Below are 17,520 nucleotides of genomic sequence, written 5' to 3'. Positions count from 1 at the left end.
AAGTACATTAAGCTATTGGTATTTAGCATTAACTATTTCTTATTTAGCATTTGTCAGTTAGCATAGCGTATCGGTCTTCCACTAAATGCGCAGGGACTATGAGCCCCCGTGTTATGAAAAGAGAAGTTCGTCAAGCATTCTAGATGATGTTAGATGATCGAAATATTTTGGCCGCCATTAGTTTTCGCAATTCAATCATCAGACATGGTCACAGAGCTAAGGAAGCTAATGGTTTAGTACATTTTATGTAGTCCGTATCTTGTAGGACTGCTTACACCAAATAGGATGTGACTACTTGAAGTGTTACATGTGAAGTAGTCCAAAATGTAGTCCCATGTTGTTGATGAGATGTGATATATGAGTCAGATAAGGATGTGACAGTTTTGTTTTAGTTGTATTGCTTATTGTATTAAAAAATATCCACACCACTTTCATTGTGAATTTCCATGTTTGCACACGCGTAATCGCTAAACAACAAATTTCATGGGAGTATTTTCAGATGGTGATGTTCTTTTTCAGAACTGATTATTTTTCTTATATGTAACATAACATCTCAATATATATGTTTAATCATTTTTGTTATGCTTAATGGCTATATAAGTTTTTATATCATTGAAATGCAGTAAAGCACTGAAAATTAGGTCTCAATATTTAATCGTTTATATGAGACAAAGAAAGAACGGTATTGGTATAATGTAACCTTGTACCATTTCGGTATTTTTGATTCTAAAGTGTGCATATTGACAAGTACCAGAGCAGCCATACTAAGTTGCAATAAAGAATTAATTTTAGCACTGACACGTCTAGGATTTATTCAAGTTGCTCAAATTGAGTAAGGGAAAGTGGGCGGGGGGGGGGGGGGGGGGGGGGGTCCGGGCTAGGCCACCCGGAGTTATTCATTAACACTCGGAATTCGTCTTTACACGTAATCCTAAACTATCTTAAGACGAGATTATGGTATATGTGTGTTTTTTAATGTTTAGAATGTCTAAAAATACGATTTATTGAAGTAACGGAGCTGGAATGAAAACGTATAAAGATAACATTTACTGACCATTCTTTTGCAAACTGACACTTTAATATATAGATATTTTCTTCGTAACCGCATGCAGAGGATGTATACTGCTACTACTTGAAAGAAATATCAGAAAAGCTGTAAATACAGACATTCTCTTTCAAAAAAAACATCGTATATTCCCGGACTATATACAGAATATGAAGTGTACTTCGTAACATACCAATGGTGTTAATATTTCCTGAAAGTTGATTGCATAATACGAGATATCAACAATAAGTGACACACCCCCAAAATAAAAAATACGCAAAGCATTATTGTTATTTAGCAAATCTGATCGTACATTCTTGGCAATCGTTTGCAGCATGTGCATGTGTACGTATCTCACCATATTGAATTAAAGTAGACATTTCCCAACCAAACTGATTCGAATTACACGTTCAAATACTTGGGTTGGTGCCGAAAGAGCAGTTGCTTTAAGTGCCCTTTTCAGTAGTTTTCAATATGCAAACGCATTGACTTTTTCAAAAGTTATACCAATTTAAATCAAATCTGATAATTATTTGAAAAGGTACTTTCAACACAGATTTAGAAGTAGTTTCTTATTTTATATAAAAGAGAGGTAATTTGAATTTTTAACATTTCAAAACGCTCCAGTAGAATACATCAGTAATGTTGTAATGCAATGGCTATGTTTTTTCAAATAAATAACTACTTATCAATTCATTTCTCTGGAAACTGTATTTTGATATAATAGGCATGCGATTTACGTTCTATTTTACTGTTTTAATACAATAAGCGATAACATCGTTACAAGTAAAATGATCTTAGCCTGCAAGTGATCATTTTGCAGCATCCATAGAAATACAAGAAAAAATACAATTGATCTATACAAATAAAGCGTGCATCCTCTGAAATAAATATAGTGGCCGGTTAATATTTTTTTAAGTGCGCTGTGATCAAATGTAAAAGAAAAGACAAATGGACTGGGAACAATTTTAATATGATATTCTTTTCTGTCAGTTTTAATAGAGATTTTAGCATAAAAAATTAGCAGTAACATAAAATAACGCTATAAATCTAATTTTAAAGAATAAATCCTTAAAAAACAATTGAATCATGCACGTGCCAACTATGTAATTTTGCACGTGCACCCCAAATCTTGGACATTGAGATAGTAATTTCCATTATATTAAATCTATGTGATGGGTACTGATGTAATAATACCGTATGTCAAGTTTCACTAAAAGTATTCAGTAGTTTTAGTTTAAAATCATTTTTTGAAAATCTGAATTTTCGAACTTGACCAGTTTCATCAACCTTTGCCATGGTAACGCACACCGCTACATTTCTACGACCGATCTTAAAAGTCAGTTCTTATTTCACTTATTTGTTTTATCATTGTAAAAATGTTTTGTATGATGAGTTAATTAAGTGTGGCAGATATTTTGAAAGATTCCTCGTATAATTAGTAAATCTAAGTCAAGTGTGAATCTAGATTATTACATTATCTTACATTGTTAGTACTCATAAGACCACAGTTTTTCCTGATCTTCATCAGATTTTGTCAGAATGTTTTCTGCGTAAAATTATAATAATTTGTAACTTGGTCTCTTGTGTTAAAAGTTTAGTCACAAGGTCAAATTATTTGTTGTCGGTTATTTAGCAGTTTTTTATGTTTTAGTGTAGTAAATGCCTTTAATGTTTTCTAGGTTTAAAGATAGCATTTATCTTAGCTAGTGTTACTTTTTGATGTATTGTGGGGAGGGGGACCTGTTGTTTTTTTTCGGGTACACGTGCTAGTCATAACTCTAAGGAATAAATTATCACGGACATGAAAATGAAACAGAAGAAAGACAGTTGTAAATTATTTTGTTTATTTCAGAGAGTGTGTCTTTCGCGAATGTGAGATACAGCCGAACAAGACTGTTGCAGAAGCTGAACATCACATATTTCAAACATCTGACACACGGGTAAAGTTTAAACAGACAGATTATCGTTTCCGTACATTTAGATATATATAACAAGGTTTCAATATAGTAGCGATTGAGAGCATATCTTGCTGTACTGTTGCTAAGATGTACGCAGAAAAGCTGTCTTAATTTCCAAAGGTCAAGGTGTCTCCATGGACGAGTGTTTAATGTCACTATCAAAGCCTTCACTGGACTTATCTGCAGCCGTAATATTTTGTTTAGTAATTTAAAACACACATAATCATTAAAATAGGTCAGTTTTTATATCAAGGTAATGGACCCGTTATGACAGTGGGCAATTTCGGTATCATTTGTAGGTAAGTTCGACATCCTCCGGCCGTAACAGAATTATTTTTTTTGGTAATTCCCGGAGAATGCCGAAATCGCATACTGAGAATACGTAAAGGAACGGAAATTGACGATTGTCATTCTGGTCCATTTGCTTAATGTATTTTCTTTAAATAAGGGCTCATTAAGATATGTCCATCATCTACGTTGAACTATTTACATTTGTACATCACGTTTGATATCACAATTATGATATCATCTAAATGAAACATGGACAGAAACATTTTCTTAACAACATACAGATCCAGTTGAAAATGAGATAGCTGGTGGGTCACACATTAACAAATGAAACACTAAATACCACCATTTGTAACTTATATGCATAATGCTCGGTCTTTATATCCTTGATAACCAAAATAATATGTTGTTAAAAACTAATTTATAAGGTCGAATCACAGAAAGAAAACTTATTTTCATTTTAGACGTCCAGAATAGTTGTCTTAATAAAGATTAAGACCAAGTTTGAAAGATGATGATCTTTGACCGAAAAAGCATTTGCAGTCAGTTGAAGGTTACAGAACCATCATTTTCCTCTTGCTGTAAGATATTTTAACTGAAAATGACAAAATATTCGGTAACTTTAATATTAGTTCGACTGCTTTCAAAGATGACACAGTTTCAGTTACCAAGATAGCAAACGGGCGAATACATAACGATGGGCCAACTGCAGACTTTTCGTTGACCAAACGAAGAATGCCAACGTTTTGCCAATTGGCGCGACGTTGACCCGACGGTTGGTAAACAGTTGGCCCAACGACTAGTATTATACACTTACCATTGGCCCACAGTTTCGCCAGAAGAAGGATGGATATACATGTATTGCTTTGCAGATGTCGGTATGTCCGTCGGTCGGTCTGTCGGTCGGTCAGTATGAAGACCAATCCGTTTCCGGACGATAACTCAAAACGCTTTGGCCTAGAATCATGAAAGTTAATAGAGAGATTGTTCATTACAAACATATGACCCCTATTGATTTTGAGATCAGTAGGTCAAAGGTCAAGGTCACAGTGACCTAGAACAGTTAAATGGATTCCGGATGATAACGCAAGATTGCATTTAAGCCTACGCTCATGAAAATTGACAGGAAGGTTGGTCATGAAAAGTGGCAATATTCTATTCTTTCACTTTTCCTGTGTGTTTCATTGCTGGACGATGATTACTTTCTTGTGCGCATCCTGGAAGAAGTTGTCGAAAATCATAATGTTGATTAACCTGTCTATATCAAATTCATAGCAATTATTATTATTACACCAGATTTATAAAGCGCCCTTTTCATGATACACGTTCAAAGGCGCTTTACATGTAGCAAAGGCAGCCATACAGGGCGCGAGCGATCTGACCAGAGGGACAGAGGGAGATAAGGCCCCAAGAACAGATAGAAAGAAATCCTTTTTAGATACAGACTTGTCCGGCTAACTTAGCCTAGCTCTTTGCGAATAGACAGTCTGGTTCTTTAAAGTGCCCGGTGTATAGAACCGACACACTCGATGCCTGGAGAGTACATGTACAGGCCTCTAAGTTAGGCAGGAGACACTCAAGAACATCTCAGAAATTTCCAGTGTCTGGACTGGGATACGAGCCCGGACTTCTGGACTGACAGTCAAGCATGTCATCACTAGACTAAAACTAGACAGATGCACATAAACCCTTGGGCATAGAAATAAACATGAGTAAAATGTATGAAATTTACTTTAGTCGATGTTTCATCGGGAAATATTTATATAAGGAATTAACGAGTGTAAAAGTTATTTCATTTACAGAATTTAAATTTAGTACTCATTACTAGTGCAATCCGCCAGTTTTAGATTTAAAAAAAATCAACACCAAATGTCACGGTATAGAACTTGAATATTAAAACAGTGAGTAAATGTGTAGGCGGCCGGGTAGCTCAGTCGGTACGGTATTCTTAGCCCCCTGATTCAAGTCCCGGTCTGGTTGCCCATTTTTCTCATCCTGTAACTCAAACCTCTATCAAAGTAAAATGCTTACGCTTTATAGAGCTCTTGAAAACTTTCAGAAGAGACCGAGATTATGTTAAATCTAGATCTGTCGCATGTATTATAGTTTTTTTTTAACTTCATAGTCTGTAGAGCTAGAAGTCTAGCTTGAATATAAAATTAGCCACATTTTCTGGGATTTCTAACTCGTGTTAACGAGCGTTCATGTTCTGCAGTATTCAACAGGTTTATTGATCTCATGACTGCAAACTTTAACAAATTGTTATAGCAGGTTTTTCTTCAATATTTCTTTTCACAAGTTAGATACTTAAAGGTAGTACTAGGTTTTAAAAGTAGTTCAAAATATTACGGCTGCAAATAAGTAATAATACAGAAGGTCGGTGGTTCTACCCAGGTGCCCGCTCGGGATGAACAAATGCACGGAGGGGCACCTGGGGTCTTCCTCCACCATTAAAGGTGGAAAGTCGCCAATAAATAGATAGATAAATAAATAAATCAATAAGCAATAAATTTATGTAACAGTTCGAACTTTAATTACGAATGAGTGCAGATACCTATTTCATTAAATAAAACATGTTACATCTACACAACGGCTTTATCTGTAGGGGCTTATAATAAAACAGTGACATGTAAAATATACAATTATTGATCACTAGATAGAATATTGTATACTTGTAATAAGCCAAGTTTGAGCCACCGATGTTTTCTCTTTGTCAGTTTCTAGAATATCAGTATTGTGCCAATGCAGAAATAGATTGAAATTTAAAGTTGGCTCAATATTGGTCCAACAACTTAATGACCCAACAACGATTATCCATTTACTGTTTCCGTCGTTGGCCCAATGACTTTATGTTTACAAGCTACGTGGCAATGCGCTTTATTACTTACTTTATTTTGCATTTTTAAGTTAATGGTAATAGGGGAAATGCGGTTACATATACAACTTTTGCATTTTATTTCAGGATGAATACGATTCGAAACTTATCTCATATTTTGAAGGTAAGAACATAGAAATAATTTAAATACACATGTTGTTGTCCACCTTTTAGCTCTTCTGAGCTAAAGGTGCTCTGTGTGAGCTGTTGCAATCGTCCTGTTCTGCCGGTGGGTGTAGAACGTCGTCAACAAGTTTACTTAAAGCGACTAACCCACACATTGTGAATTGTATTTTTTTTTTAAATATCACCGAAAGTCAAAATGACACCACTATTTCATATATGTACATGAAACTAAATGGTTGATAAGTTTCTAGTTTCCAGTTTTACGGGAACATTCGAGTTTTTGCAGTATTTCTCACGCACTCTTTTAAACCGTTACAACGCTTTATTTTGTAATCATCGGCTTTATTTTGTAAGCATTGATATAAATATAGAATGAGACGCGAACGTATTGTATGATACTTTCATCACGTGGGCAGTAAACTAGCCGCGCCATCAGAAAACCAACATATTCTTTGCGACCAGCATCGATCAGGATCCATGGTTTTCGCTAATGGTTTCTCTAATTACAACAGGCATTAAAAGCGAACAGCATGGATCCTGACCAGACTGCGCGGATGTATGGATCTATGCTGGTCGCAACACTGGCACCAGACCAGAAAGAAAATGCCTCTGTACATGTTATATATGGAAGGGGATATCCGCCATTTCACACATCTTATTAGTTGATATTTCATTATGCCAATTCATTTCTCATGTTGGTTTTTATAAGTGCAGTATCCATATTTGTATGTACATTAACATTATATCATTTTAATACTGACACTAGTCAGTGTTTTTAATGAAATGTTAAAATGTTTCAGTTATAAACAATTTCCACGACGTCATCGACCACTCCCGTAACATTTCGTTACCAGCCAACTTCTCTATTTTAGCATGGAACTGACTTAACATTCCTTAAAAGATAGGGGTTTTGAAATTAATCGAAAGATGATTTTCTTTACTAAGGTCAGATTGATGTTTTTAAAAAGTTGGCTGGTAACGAAATGTTACGGGAGTGGTCGATGACGTCGTAGAAATTTCCTGTTGACTTATCAAATTAGAGTCTGAAATGTTGCGTTGGGTAACTTCCATTGTTCTAGGGCACTGACCGGGTGACCTTGATCCGATGACTCATCGGAAGGTGCGGCTGCCCCTATTGTCCTATATTAGGGTTGGGCTATGACGTCACGGGATTTTCCCGCATTGGTCCCGCCCCCACGCGATAACGTCACCGTGCCACCGTGCCAGGCATTCTGCCCAACTGTGCCAACTATATTACTATTGAGACCCTGTTCGGGTACCTAGTATAGCCCGAGGGGGCAGTGCAAGGTCACAAGATATAGTGTTTGAACTTAGAAAATCTGCCTATTTTGACTACGTCAAGAATAATTTCAATAAAGTTCGACCCTGTATCACCAAAACATACACCCGTATCAAACATTGATGTGTGGTTATGGATCCTGGCTAAGGACTGACATGTTCGAGTATATTGGATAGCCCTAGGGGTCAGGGCGGGCCGTATGAGAATAGTATTTGGTCTTCTAACTTCTTATTTGACCATGATTAAAAGGTTATCGACCGGGTTCGAGTCCCTATGCCAAAGAAATATACATGTTTTATACATGGTCATATAGATATGAGTCCTGGCCATCGAATGAGATCAAGTTTGAGTATCTGACGTACCCATATGGGTCAAGGCAGGCCGTTTAAGGTTACCGGGTAGTGTTTAAATTTAGGAAATATGTCCATGTCTGAAAGGCTTTAAACCCGGTTCGATCCCCTATGACCATGATATATACATGTCTCATACATGGTCGTGCAAGTATGTAGGGTCGAATAAGGACACCTTTGTTTTCTTTTAACTATTTTGAACATGTCTAAGGGATTTTCGACCGGATTCGAGCCTTTATACCAAAGAAATATACATATATCCAACAAGGTTGTATAGGAGCAAGTCCTGGCTATTGATTGAGAACATGTTTTAGTACCCAGGATAATCCTAGATGCCAGGGCATATCATATATGGATACAAAGTTTGCCTACAACATAGAAAATACGGCTTTTTACAATGTCTGGAAGGCTTTGGACCAAGCTGAATCCCGTTTGACCAAAATATGTACCAGTTTTATGCATCGTCGACTAGGTATGGGTCCTTGCTGCTATAAAGTAACACGATGTTCGAGTACCTGAGTTGGCTATGGGTGTCAGGAGGTTAGGAAGATATGACTCTTCCGACAAGGTCCATCCCTCAATTTAAAGTATGAAGTATGCATATTTTCACACAGAAAAATTGTACATTTTGAGACGGCTCTACGACAAAACCGTCGGTGGTAAATATATACAAATTATATATCTTTCTAGATAATGTTTAGATTTAATTTATAAAAGTTATTTCATTAAAATATCTTGTGTTGTTTGGAACATTCTGCAATAATTTGAAGTTGATGAAAGTCACGGAATTTTTCCTACAACATAGAAAATACGGCTTTGTACAATGTCTGGAAGGCTTTGGACCCAGTTGAATCCCGTTTGACCAAAATATGTACCAGTTTTATGCATCGTCGACTAGGTATGGGTCCTTGCTGCTACAAAGTAACACGATGTTCGAGCACCTGAGTTGGCTATGGGTGTCAGGAGGTTATGAAGATATGACTCTTCCGACAAGGTCCATCCCTCAATTTCATATATGAAGTATGCATTTCTTCACAAAAAATATGTGCATTTTGAGACGGTTCTCCGACAAAACCGTCGGTGGTAAATATATACAAATTACATATCATTTTAGATAATGTTTAGATTTAATTTATAAAAGTTATTTCTTTAAAACATCTTGTGTTTGGAACATTCTGCAATAATTTGAAGTTGATGAATGTCACGGAATTTTTCCGTTCGAAAAAGTACGGAAATACAGCTTTTATCCTAAATATTTTTATAAAGATAAGTGTTAAGTTTTAATTTGCAGTTATTGATGCAAAATAAATAGTTTATGTGAGCACGTTTTCCTTACTTTGCGGCTAAATTTTTTAAAAGGCTCAGCAAATGTGGGGAAAAATTGATTTTTATATTCTTTTAAATGATAGTTCCAATTACTTATTAAATTTTTTTTATTTGATACCTTGTTCCTAACGCTTTTTATAATATAATGAAATTGATGAAATTTTTGAAAAAATGCTACAACAATTACCGTTATACGGTCCCCATAGCAAGTCTACAGATCGTACAGACGGACCCAACTTACCTGAACCTATTTATTTCCGTAGAAATAATAGATATATACCAAAAGCCTGTTACTTTAGTAATACATGTAACTTTTATTAAGATATCCGTAGTACCTTTGTCGAAATATTTGATTTAAAATGATCTTTTGTTAAAAATTGATTTCATGCCCGGGGCCCGAACCCCTCTAGATACCGGTCTGATCCAACCGGAGGGTTTTGAAAATCTTTTATTGTGTAGTATTAAATAATACAGAATACCTAGCTAAAAATGTCAAACCCTACGTTATAGATATATATATAGAGCTTATGAAGTGGATTCTTCCTGAAAAATAAACTGATAGGGAGGGAAACGGAGCGTAGCGGAGTGACCGACCAAGGTTTCTTTTTCTCGAAGAGTTCTCTTCATGGATTCTATCTGATATAGTGTGAAATCTACGTTTGACCAATCAGAATGGCCGAGTCAGTCGTGTTCATTTAATTGATGTATACAAATCACGTGAATCGTATCGGATTCTCCGCCTACCTTTGACTGACACCTCGAAGTAACAGAAATGTGTCCGCTTCCTTTGAAATACGATATATGTACTTATTTAATAAGTAATGTTCTAGACACATCGTTTCAGCGGTCATCGACCTCGACTAATGCTAAACAGGGAAATGATGATTGAAACGTTATCATTAAGTAAGTCGCGCCATGAGAAAACCAACATAGTGCGTTTGCGACCAGCATGGATCCCGACCAGCCTGCCTATCCGTGCAGTCTGGTCAGGATCCATGCTGGTCGCAAAGCCACTACCAGTATGTTGGTTTTATCATGGAGCGGCGGCTCAAATCTAGTTTGCGATGTAGTGATGACTGTAAAGTGGCGCAACTGTCTGGCGTCTAACCAGATGATACTTAGTAGACCTCAAACTCGGCAGAAACGCGAAATGTGGAATATAGTGATAAACCTATGGAAATTAAGAAAAATGAATGCGAAAAACCTGGATCATATGACGATTCATTAACATTATTTGTTCCATCATGTGTAAAAACTATGGTTTTGTTGAAAGATGGGAATCGTTTTATTATGGATATTTAAAAGACGTTTGGACTATTTTCTTTTTAATTGCATTCGTATGTTAATCATCGGGTGTATCAGTATGGTTTGCATGGATTGAACTTTATCCATACTGCATCAAAAATGCAATAAATTGTGTTTCATGGAATTAAAAATTCAACAAGTTTTTGAAAATTTATATTTTGTTGTCTCTTGTCTATCTTCCATTACAAAAACAAGATGTCTGATTTATTTGTAATTGACCTTGATACCCTGTAACGTGACTTAATACATACCTTTTTCAGAAAAAAAAAGAATATTAATGAAGGGGCGGTCATTGGTAGGCATGCGCAATAAGTAGAAGCTCTTCAGCATGTAGAGCCGTTCTTCGAAACTATCGCTACAGTTGCATTAGTCTTCAGGAATAAGAAGCCACATTTTTGGAAATATAACTCGCTCTGATTGGTCAAAAATAGTAGATTGCACACTATGAGAAAAATACAGTTTTTGACACTTTAATTTCGATTTCAAAAAGTCGGTATCAGGGACATATCCGACACCCGGACCCTAGAGGTGAGAGGACTAATGTTCGAATCTGACCTTAATCTTTTGCATATCGACTGCGTAACCCCTTCGGGACTTTGCCTGGGTGTGCCCATTTTTAAGGCCTTTAGAAAAAATCCGTGATTTTATTTGGTAGTCTAAGAGCTGAAAAATGAGATGATGTAAAGTGAAAATCTAAAAAAAATGATTCTGGGAACTTCTGGGAATTTTCGATATTTTGCGGTTGATTTTTATTAAGGTCAATGTTAGGGGTCGGGTCAAGGGCAACCGTTTGGTTGATCTATTTGGGTACCAACCAAAGGCCATCGGAAAATCCCGACCGGGTTCACTTTCTAAGTCGAAATAAAAATACTTCAACTTGGACCCGTTTGAGCTTTGGCTGTTTCTTTGGTTACTACTATGTATTTTGAAACCGTGGTCATCATTTAAATGTTCAGAATTACCTAAGCTTTATCTTTTAATGGAACGGCTGCAGGCGGACTTATTTCCTTGGTATAAAATATTGTCGACACCGGTACGGGGAGGTATAAGGGACAATACATGGTATTTTCTGAAACTGCTCGAAAATGCCATTCATCTATTCTTTATGATGTAAACCGGTAACAAATGGTTGAAAACTCTTAAATTTCTTGTGTTTTTGGACTTTAGATCGAATTTTTGACCAGGTTGTTCTATTTTGGTCTGTTTTAGGACCTAGTAAAGGTCTTTTCTCTCATTTTAACTGTTTCTGAATAAAAATGACAAATATCGTAACGATTAAATGGATCTTTAAAAATGAAAAGTCCACGAATAAGGTAAAATAAATTGAAATATTGCTTGCACAGGGCTAAAATTCGCGTATTTTTGGGGATGGGGTTGACCTGTAATGATTTGTCATTTCTCAATATTTTCTCAATATTTTGCACCCAAACTAAACAGAATCATTGTAAAATAGGTGTACCTTGAGAATGAATGCGAATTCATGGAAAAATCAAGCAATTTGTTTTCTTATAGGCTGATCACTACCAAATAGAATGTAAACCTCCGCCACTAAATCCAGCTGTTCTTTATTTCATATAAAATCCACTCACTTCATAACGGATTTTCGACATTTTCTAGCATATCAGATTTTCAGAGACTTATAAAGAACTAGATCGCTACTTTAGAAAAACAAAAAGAAAAGTGGGTGTTAACTTTTATACAAGAAAACTACAGTTCGTTGAATACAACCCGCTGAATTTACTACTTTTCGTTTCTTTCAATTTCTCTTTTTCGAGACATTAAATTCTAACGCCGCCATTTTTACTAGCATGCGGTAGGAACATGCCGTTTTCCGAATAGAATGCAAAGTGATATATACTGAAACGCGGTAGGGTAAAAGTAAGCGCGTTGCTGCCGAGAAAATGCACTAGGAAAGGAAAAAAGATTAGTACTATTTATATTTGGACTACTTGTGGAGGCTTACATTCTATTTGGTAGTGATCAGCCTTTATTATTTTTTACTGTTTTACCAGTTATTCCCCTTTACTTAAAAGGGCCCATTTTAGCGCAGAGAAACGAATTTAGATTGACAACATACAATTGAAATGACTAAAATGGCATTCATATGACCAGATCAAAACAAAATTGAAAATAGGAATAAGAAGTTTATCAATGACAATTTAAGTATACTTGAAATGACAAAGTTAGCAAAATAAATTCTTAATAATAGTTAAAATAATTTTATATAAAGTATTTTAAGTTAATTTTGACTCAACGGTAATCATGTTGTTGGCATAGTTAGCAAATTGAATACTTAATTTTTTTTTAGATTTCTGCGTATGAATTCTTATGACTGAATTATAAAAATCATTTTAATTTTCATTTGTTACAACATTAAAAGTAGTGTTATAATTAAAAAAAAATCATAAGTTTACAAATAAATAGGGATAATGCCTTTCTAAAAAGCAACAGGGGAAATGAATTAGCATATTAAAATTTCAACTACTATAATGTGTGAAGTGGCGGATATACCCTTCTTTAGTTGTACCCTAACCCTAGGTATCATATAAGAAACCATGGTCATGAAGGGGAAAATATACTTACCAGTTTCAATCGCGCATTTCGTACCTAAAACACGCAGTTCGGTAAAAGTGTACTATGGATATCAAACAAGTGGTAATCTATCTTCCATTTTCTTCAATACATATTATCTTAGAAAAACAACGCGTAGTTTATAGTTATTTTAACGTTACACAAAAAACTTGCTTGAACTTCCCTGGTGAAGTTCCGTTCTAGATTACAAAACCATTCTGCTACACGTGTTCGCTAAAATGTGAAAGTGCAGCATAAATGTGCAAAATGAATAAAATAAACAGAACAGATGCAGACCAATGTACAATTTCAAATTAAGGACCATACCTCTCTATACAAGATGAATTTTATTCATCATTTCGAGTTTTAATGTGAAATCGTGATTTTTTTTTTTAATTCTGTATTTCGCCAACATGTGCACACTGCCGTGACCTCTAGACCGGATGTTCATTAGGGAAGGTCACGCAAGTTTTTTTCTGTAACATTGACGAAAGCATAAAATATGTTGATAATATCAGCAATGCGGAAGAAAAAAGTAGCGCTTGTTCAATATACTAGGTACCCATTCACAGAACTGCGCGTTTAAGTTGAGAAATGTACGATTGAAACGGGTTAGTATATTTTCCCCTTCATGACCATGGTTCTTATATGATGTCTAGGGGTAGGGTATAACATGTACAGAGGCACTTTTCTTTTCTTTCTGGTCTGGTGCCAGTGGCTCGGCTCATACACTTTGCACGCGTTTATTTTGCTTCTAATAATAGAGCGGATAAGAATCTATAGGTATCGCACAATATTGAGTCGTTTTTGATTAAAAAACAATAACAACAACAACAACAATAAATAGCACTCTCGTTTAAAGTGAAAATATACGCTGGATATCAACAGATGGCTTGGCGGCGCTGTAGGTTGAGTGGATGAATACATATCCATTTAATAGCGATAGTTTTGACGGTTCGAACCTTGCATTCGACCGACATTTTGTAGCATTACATAGTTACATGTTCTTTGTGAAAAACTGTGTTTCCCTGGTTTCGAATTCATTCTTTTGTTTCCTATTTTCGTATAAAATCGGTAGTATATTTAACTAAGTCGATACTGAACTCATAACCGGGCAATGTTTTTATCAAATTGAAATGTAATCTTGTAAATTTATTAAAACTAACCCGTATAGGTTAAAATGTCACAGGAAAACATGAAAAACACAAGACTATATCAATGGCGGAGTGTTTGTGTATAACAGAATTATGTGTCAATAGTGATATAATTATGTACAAGTTAGTGAACAAGTCAGAACTAGATTAACTAACTCGTTTTGTTTTTGTTGATTCATGTTGAAAAATAAAATACAGTTTTAAAACAATTTTTTTACAGGGCTCGGAATCGAACTCCCAACGAAAAATTATTCTACGAATACCGTAACCGCTCGATCAACAAGAAACCACTGATTGCATCGTAAACGTATTGTCTGCAAGTATTCGCCTGACACTCATTAGTCTTCGCAAATGATTTCGGGGATTTTCGTTAGTTTAAGCAAAATTTCTATCTCTAAAATATCTATACATGTATTACTGAAATAACCTATATCAAAAAATCAATATCACTATGATGCGGTGGTAAGGTGTTTGACTCCCATGGATGTTACCACGAGTTCAAAAAACATCTCAGGCCACTTTCCTTAAAAGTTTGTTTTTTTGTAATTCTATGTTATCGATATTCCTTTTAAATTAATTCTAACAATATTTACGTAACAACTTTCACAAATTCTATCTGCTATTTGCAGTATTCATTTTCTTGAAACGTTGTTGACAAGTGCTTTTTCTTTTTTATCTGAGAAACTAGAATTACATATTTTTATTCATTTTGTTTCACAATGGTTAACTAGACTACACGTGTATTTCTTTCAAGAAATTGACCATAAAGTTTAATAGTTTAATCAGGCAAGTGTGGCATTTTTCTTCTTGTAAAATTTGTAGGAAAAAAAAAGAAAAAAAAAAAAGGTCAGATGCAGTCTACTCGAACAATCAACACCGAGATTGGCAGGTTAACGATTTGTCCGCGCAGCTACTTGCACATGCGATATAAGTTAAATTATATAATAGTTTATCATGCAACTACTATGCAAACTGCAAAGTGTCTGATATCATCTCTGATATTTTGTTTTGATATCAGGTCATTGAACTGATATCAAAATGAAGCACCTCCCATATAGATGGACTAATTCTTACATCAGTTCCTTCCACATAGAATTTTATTACTGAATCCAGTTTTGATATTGCATGACTTTTTAAAAAAACAAATTCTGTAATCTGAACTCAACTCCTTAAGATGGTTGTCTCCACATTTATCACACAGAAAATATCACTTTGAACGTTCATCGTGACATCACAATGTTTACATGCCATTAGATCAATTCTTGGAAAGTTTTACAATACACATGACAATTTACTTGTTCTTGATTTATGCCTATAATTAAGGCATCCATTTTTATCAGGACCGTAGGAAGCATTTACAAATGCAGAGGGGGGCGATCGCACATTATAAAAAACAGCAAAAAATTGACTCGCTGTCAAATACTGCTAAGATAATTACCATTATCTGTCAAATTGTTGGGGCGTTGGGTGGCCTTCCTGCCCACCTACCCCCTGTTCCTACGGCCCTGTTTATTAATTAGTAGCAAAAGTGTTTGTGTTGTTTTTTATTTCTTGGACTAGTGTAAATTTATTGATTAAACCCAAAGTTTAAAGTATCTCTGACTGAGTCAAATGTTTAATAAATTGGAAATAAAGCATGTTTTGATTGATCTTGAAGAGGATGATTTGTACGCAGATAAGAGTTTATTTCATTGATATTATGTTTTTATAAGAATATCAGAAAGTCAATAAACATTTTCGGAGTTGAAAGCAGTATGGCTGCCGTATTGTTCCGTTCAATTTATTCAGGGGCGGATGAATGTTTAAATCCGTAAGATATGAATTTATTAATAATTCTGCTTCAGAAGTCAACATTTATGAAATAAGAGATGAGGACTTATATTGTTCTAGGTAGGTTGTATGAGCTTCATGATAAATAGAATAACATACAACTGTCTTTTAATAGAACTGTCTTTTAATAGATACTATCAGGCTCAACAGATATGGGCGGAATGGGATCGATTCCCTAACCCCTTCCAGCACATAGGCTTATTAACCTCGACCTGATAACATTGATATCAAAAGACAGTAGCCTGTTCAATATTTTCTATTTATATGTTATTGTTATATCGCTACATCGCTATTAAACAATAATTTACGCAGCAGTATGGAATATTTATAAATGCAAGGCCAATACTAAGGACAATAGTGTGCTGACTTCATTTTATATTTATTTATTGTTTAATTTAGTTACATTTTTAAAACGCCATTACACTACGCGAAACCTATACTTGCACGCTCTATTGATTATCATGTGCTCGCTGCTGAAGGCCGGGGATTCCGTTTAATTATAAACCGGAAAACCTTTATCAGTTATGGTAGACGAATGTTTTCATTTCTTATTTATTAGGAAAACAACAATATGGACTGATTTCGATGAAAAATACATTGTTAGAACATTTATAGGTAAAACTTTGAATTTAAAGATTCTCACACCACGATGTGTGGGTTAGTCGCTTTAAAATACTTTAGTGGTTGCAATAATATTAACCCGGTCTTAAAGGTGGTCAATCATATTTTAGCAATATTTTATGACATCTTTCAGTTTTCATTAATTCTGTTAGGGATTTATTTAAGGAACGAAAAGATCCCTATTTAACTTGTATATTTTATTATTGTTTATGAAATTTTGAAATTACAGTCAAACCTGTCTATAAAGACCACCCTTGGTGGGAGAGCCAAAATGTGGTCTTTATCAGGAGGTGGGTTTTATTCACAGGTTAAATACACTGTAAATGTTAAAATGGGAAACAAAACATGTGGTCTTTAGAGCTAGGTGGTCTCTGTTCAGATGTGGTCTTTAACACAGGTTTGACTGTACCTCCCTTTTATATATATTTGTAATTGGACTATTTCTTTTGATTTCAATTAAATTTGCGCTCGATAAATGATGGGATATTTCAATTACATTGAGCATAAAGGTAAAGGCAAGTCTTTAAACGACGTGAAGCTTTGAAATTCATCTCTTTTCAATCTTGATTGCGCAACCAAGATAGACAAAAGGAGGTAATATTACTTTATAAAATTCTTATTAATTTTGGCAAAATATGTACTTGAAATACAAATATTAGACTAATACAAATGTGTATTCATTAATATCATTCCTTTAAAAACACCATTAATGAAACTTGGTCAGAATGAAACATGAACAATGAACATTTAATGAGATCGCAGAAGTGT

The 17,520-nt window shown here is 35.0% G+C and overlaps 1 protein-coding gene across 1 annotated transcript in view; it reads left to right on the top strand.

Moving 5' to 3' along the window:
• LOC128551032 (uncharacterized) overlaps positions 1-17,520 on the top strand; it is a 33,229-nt gene that overhangs the window by 4,125 nt on the left and 11,584 nt on the right. Inside the window, exons 2-3 of the mRNA XM_053531303.1 lie at positions 2,901-2,988; positions 6,257-6,293. Coding sequence (XP_053387278.1) covers positions 2,901-2,988; positions 6,257-6,293 — 125 coding nt within the window. The remainder of the gene's footprint in view (positions 1-2,900; positions 2,989-6,256; positions 6,294-17,520) is intronic.

The sequence above is a fragment of the Mercenaria mercenaria genome, chromosome 19 (assembly GCF_021730395.1).
Source record: "Mercenaria mercenaria strain notata chromosome 19, MADL_Memer_1, whole genome shotgun sequence".
Classification (NCBI taxonomy): domain Eukaryota; kingdom Metazoa; phylum Mollusca; class Bivalvia; order Venerida; family Veneridae; genus Mercenaria; species Mercenaria mercenaria.
The sequence above is the reverse complement of the archived record's forward strand: the minus strand, read 5'-3'. Positions and strand labels throughout refer to the sequence as shown.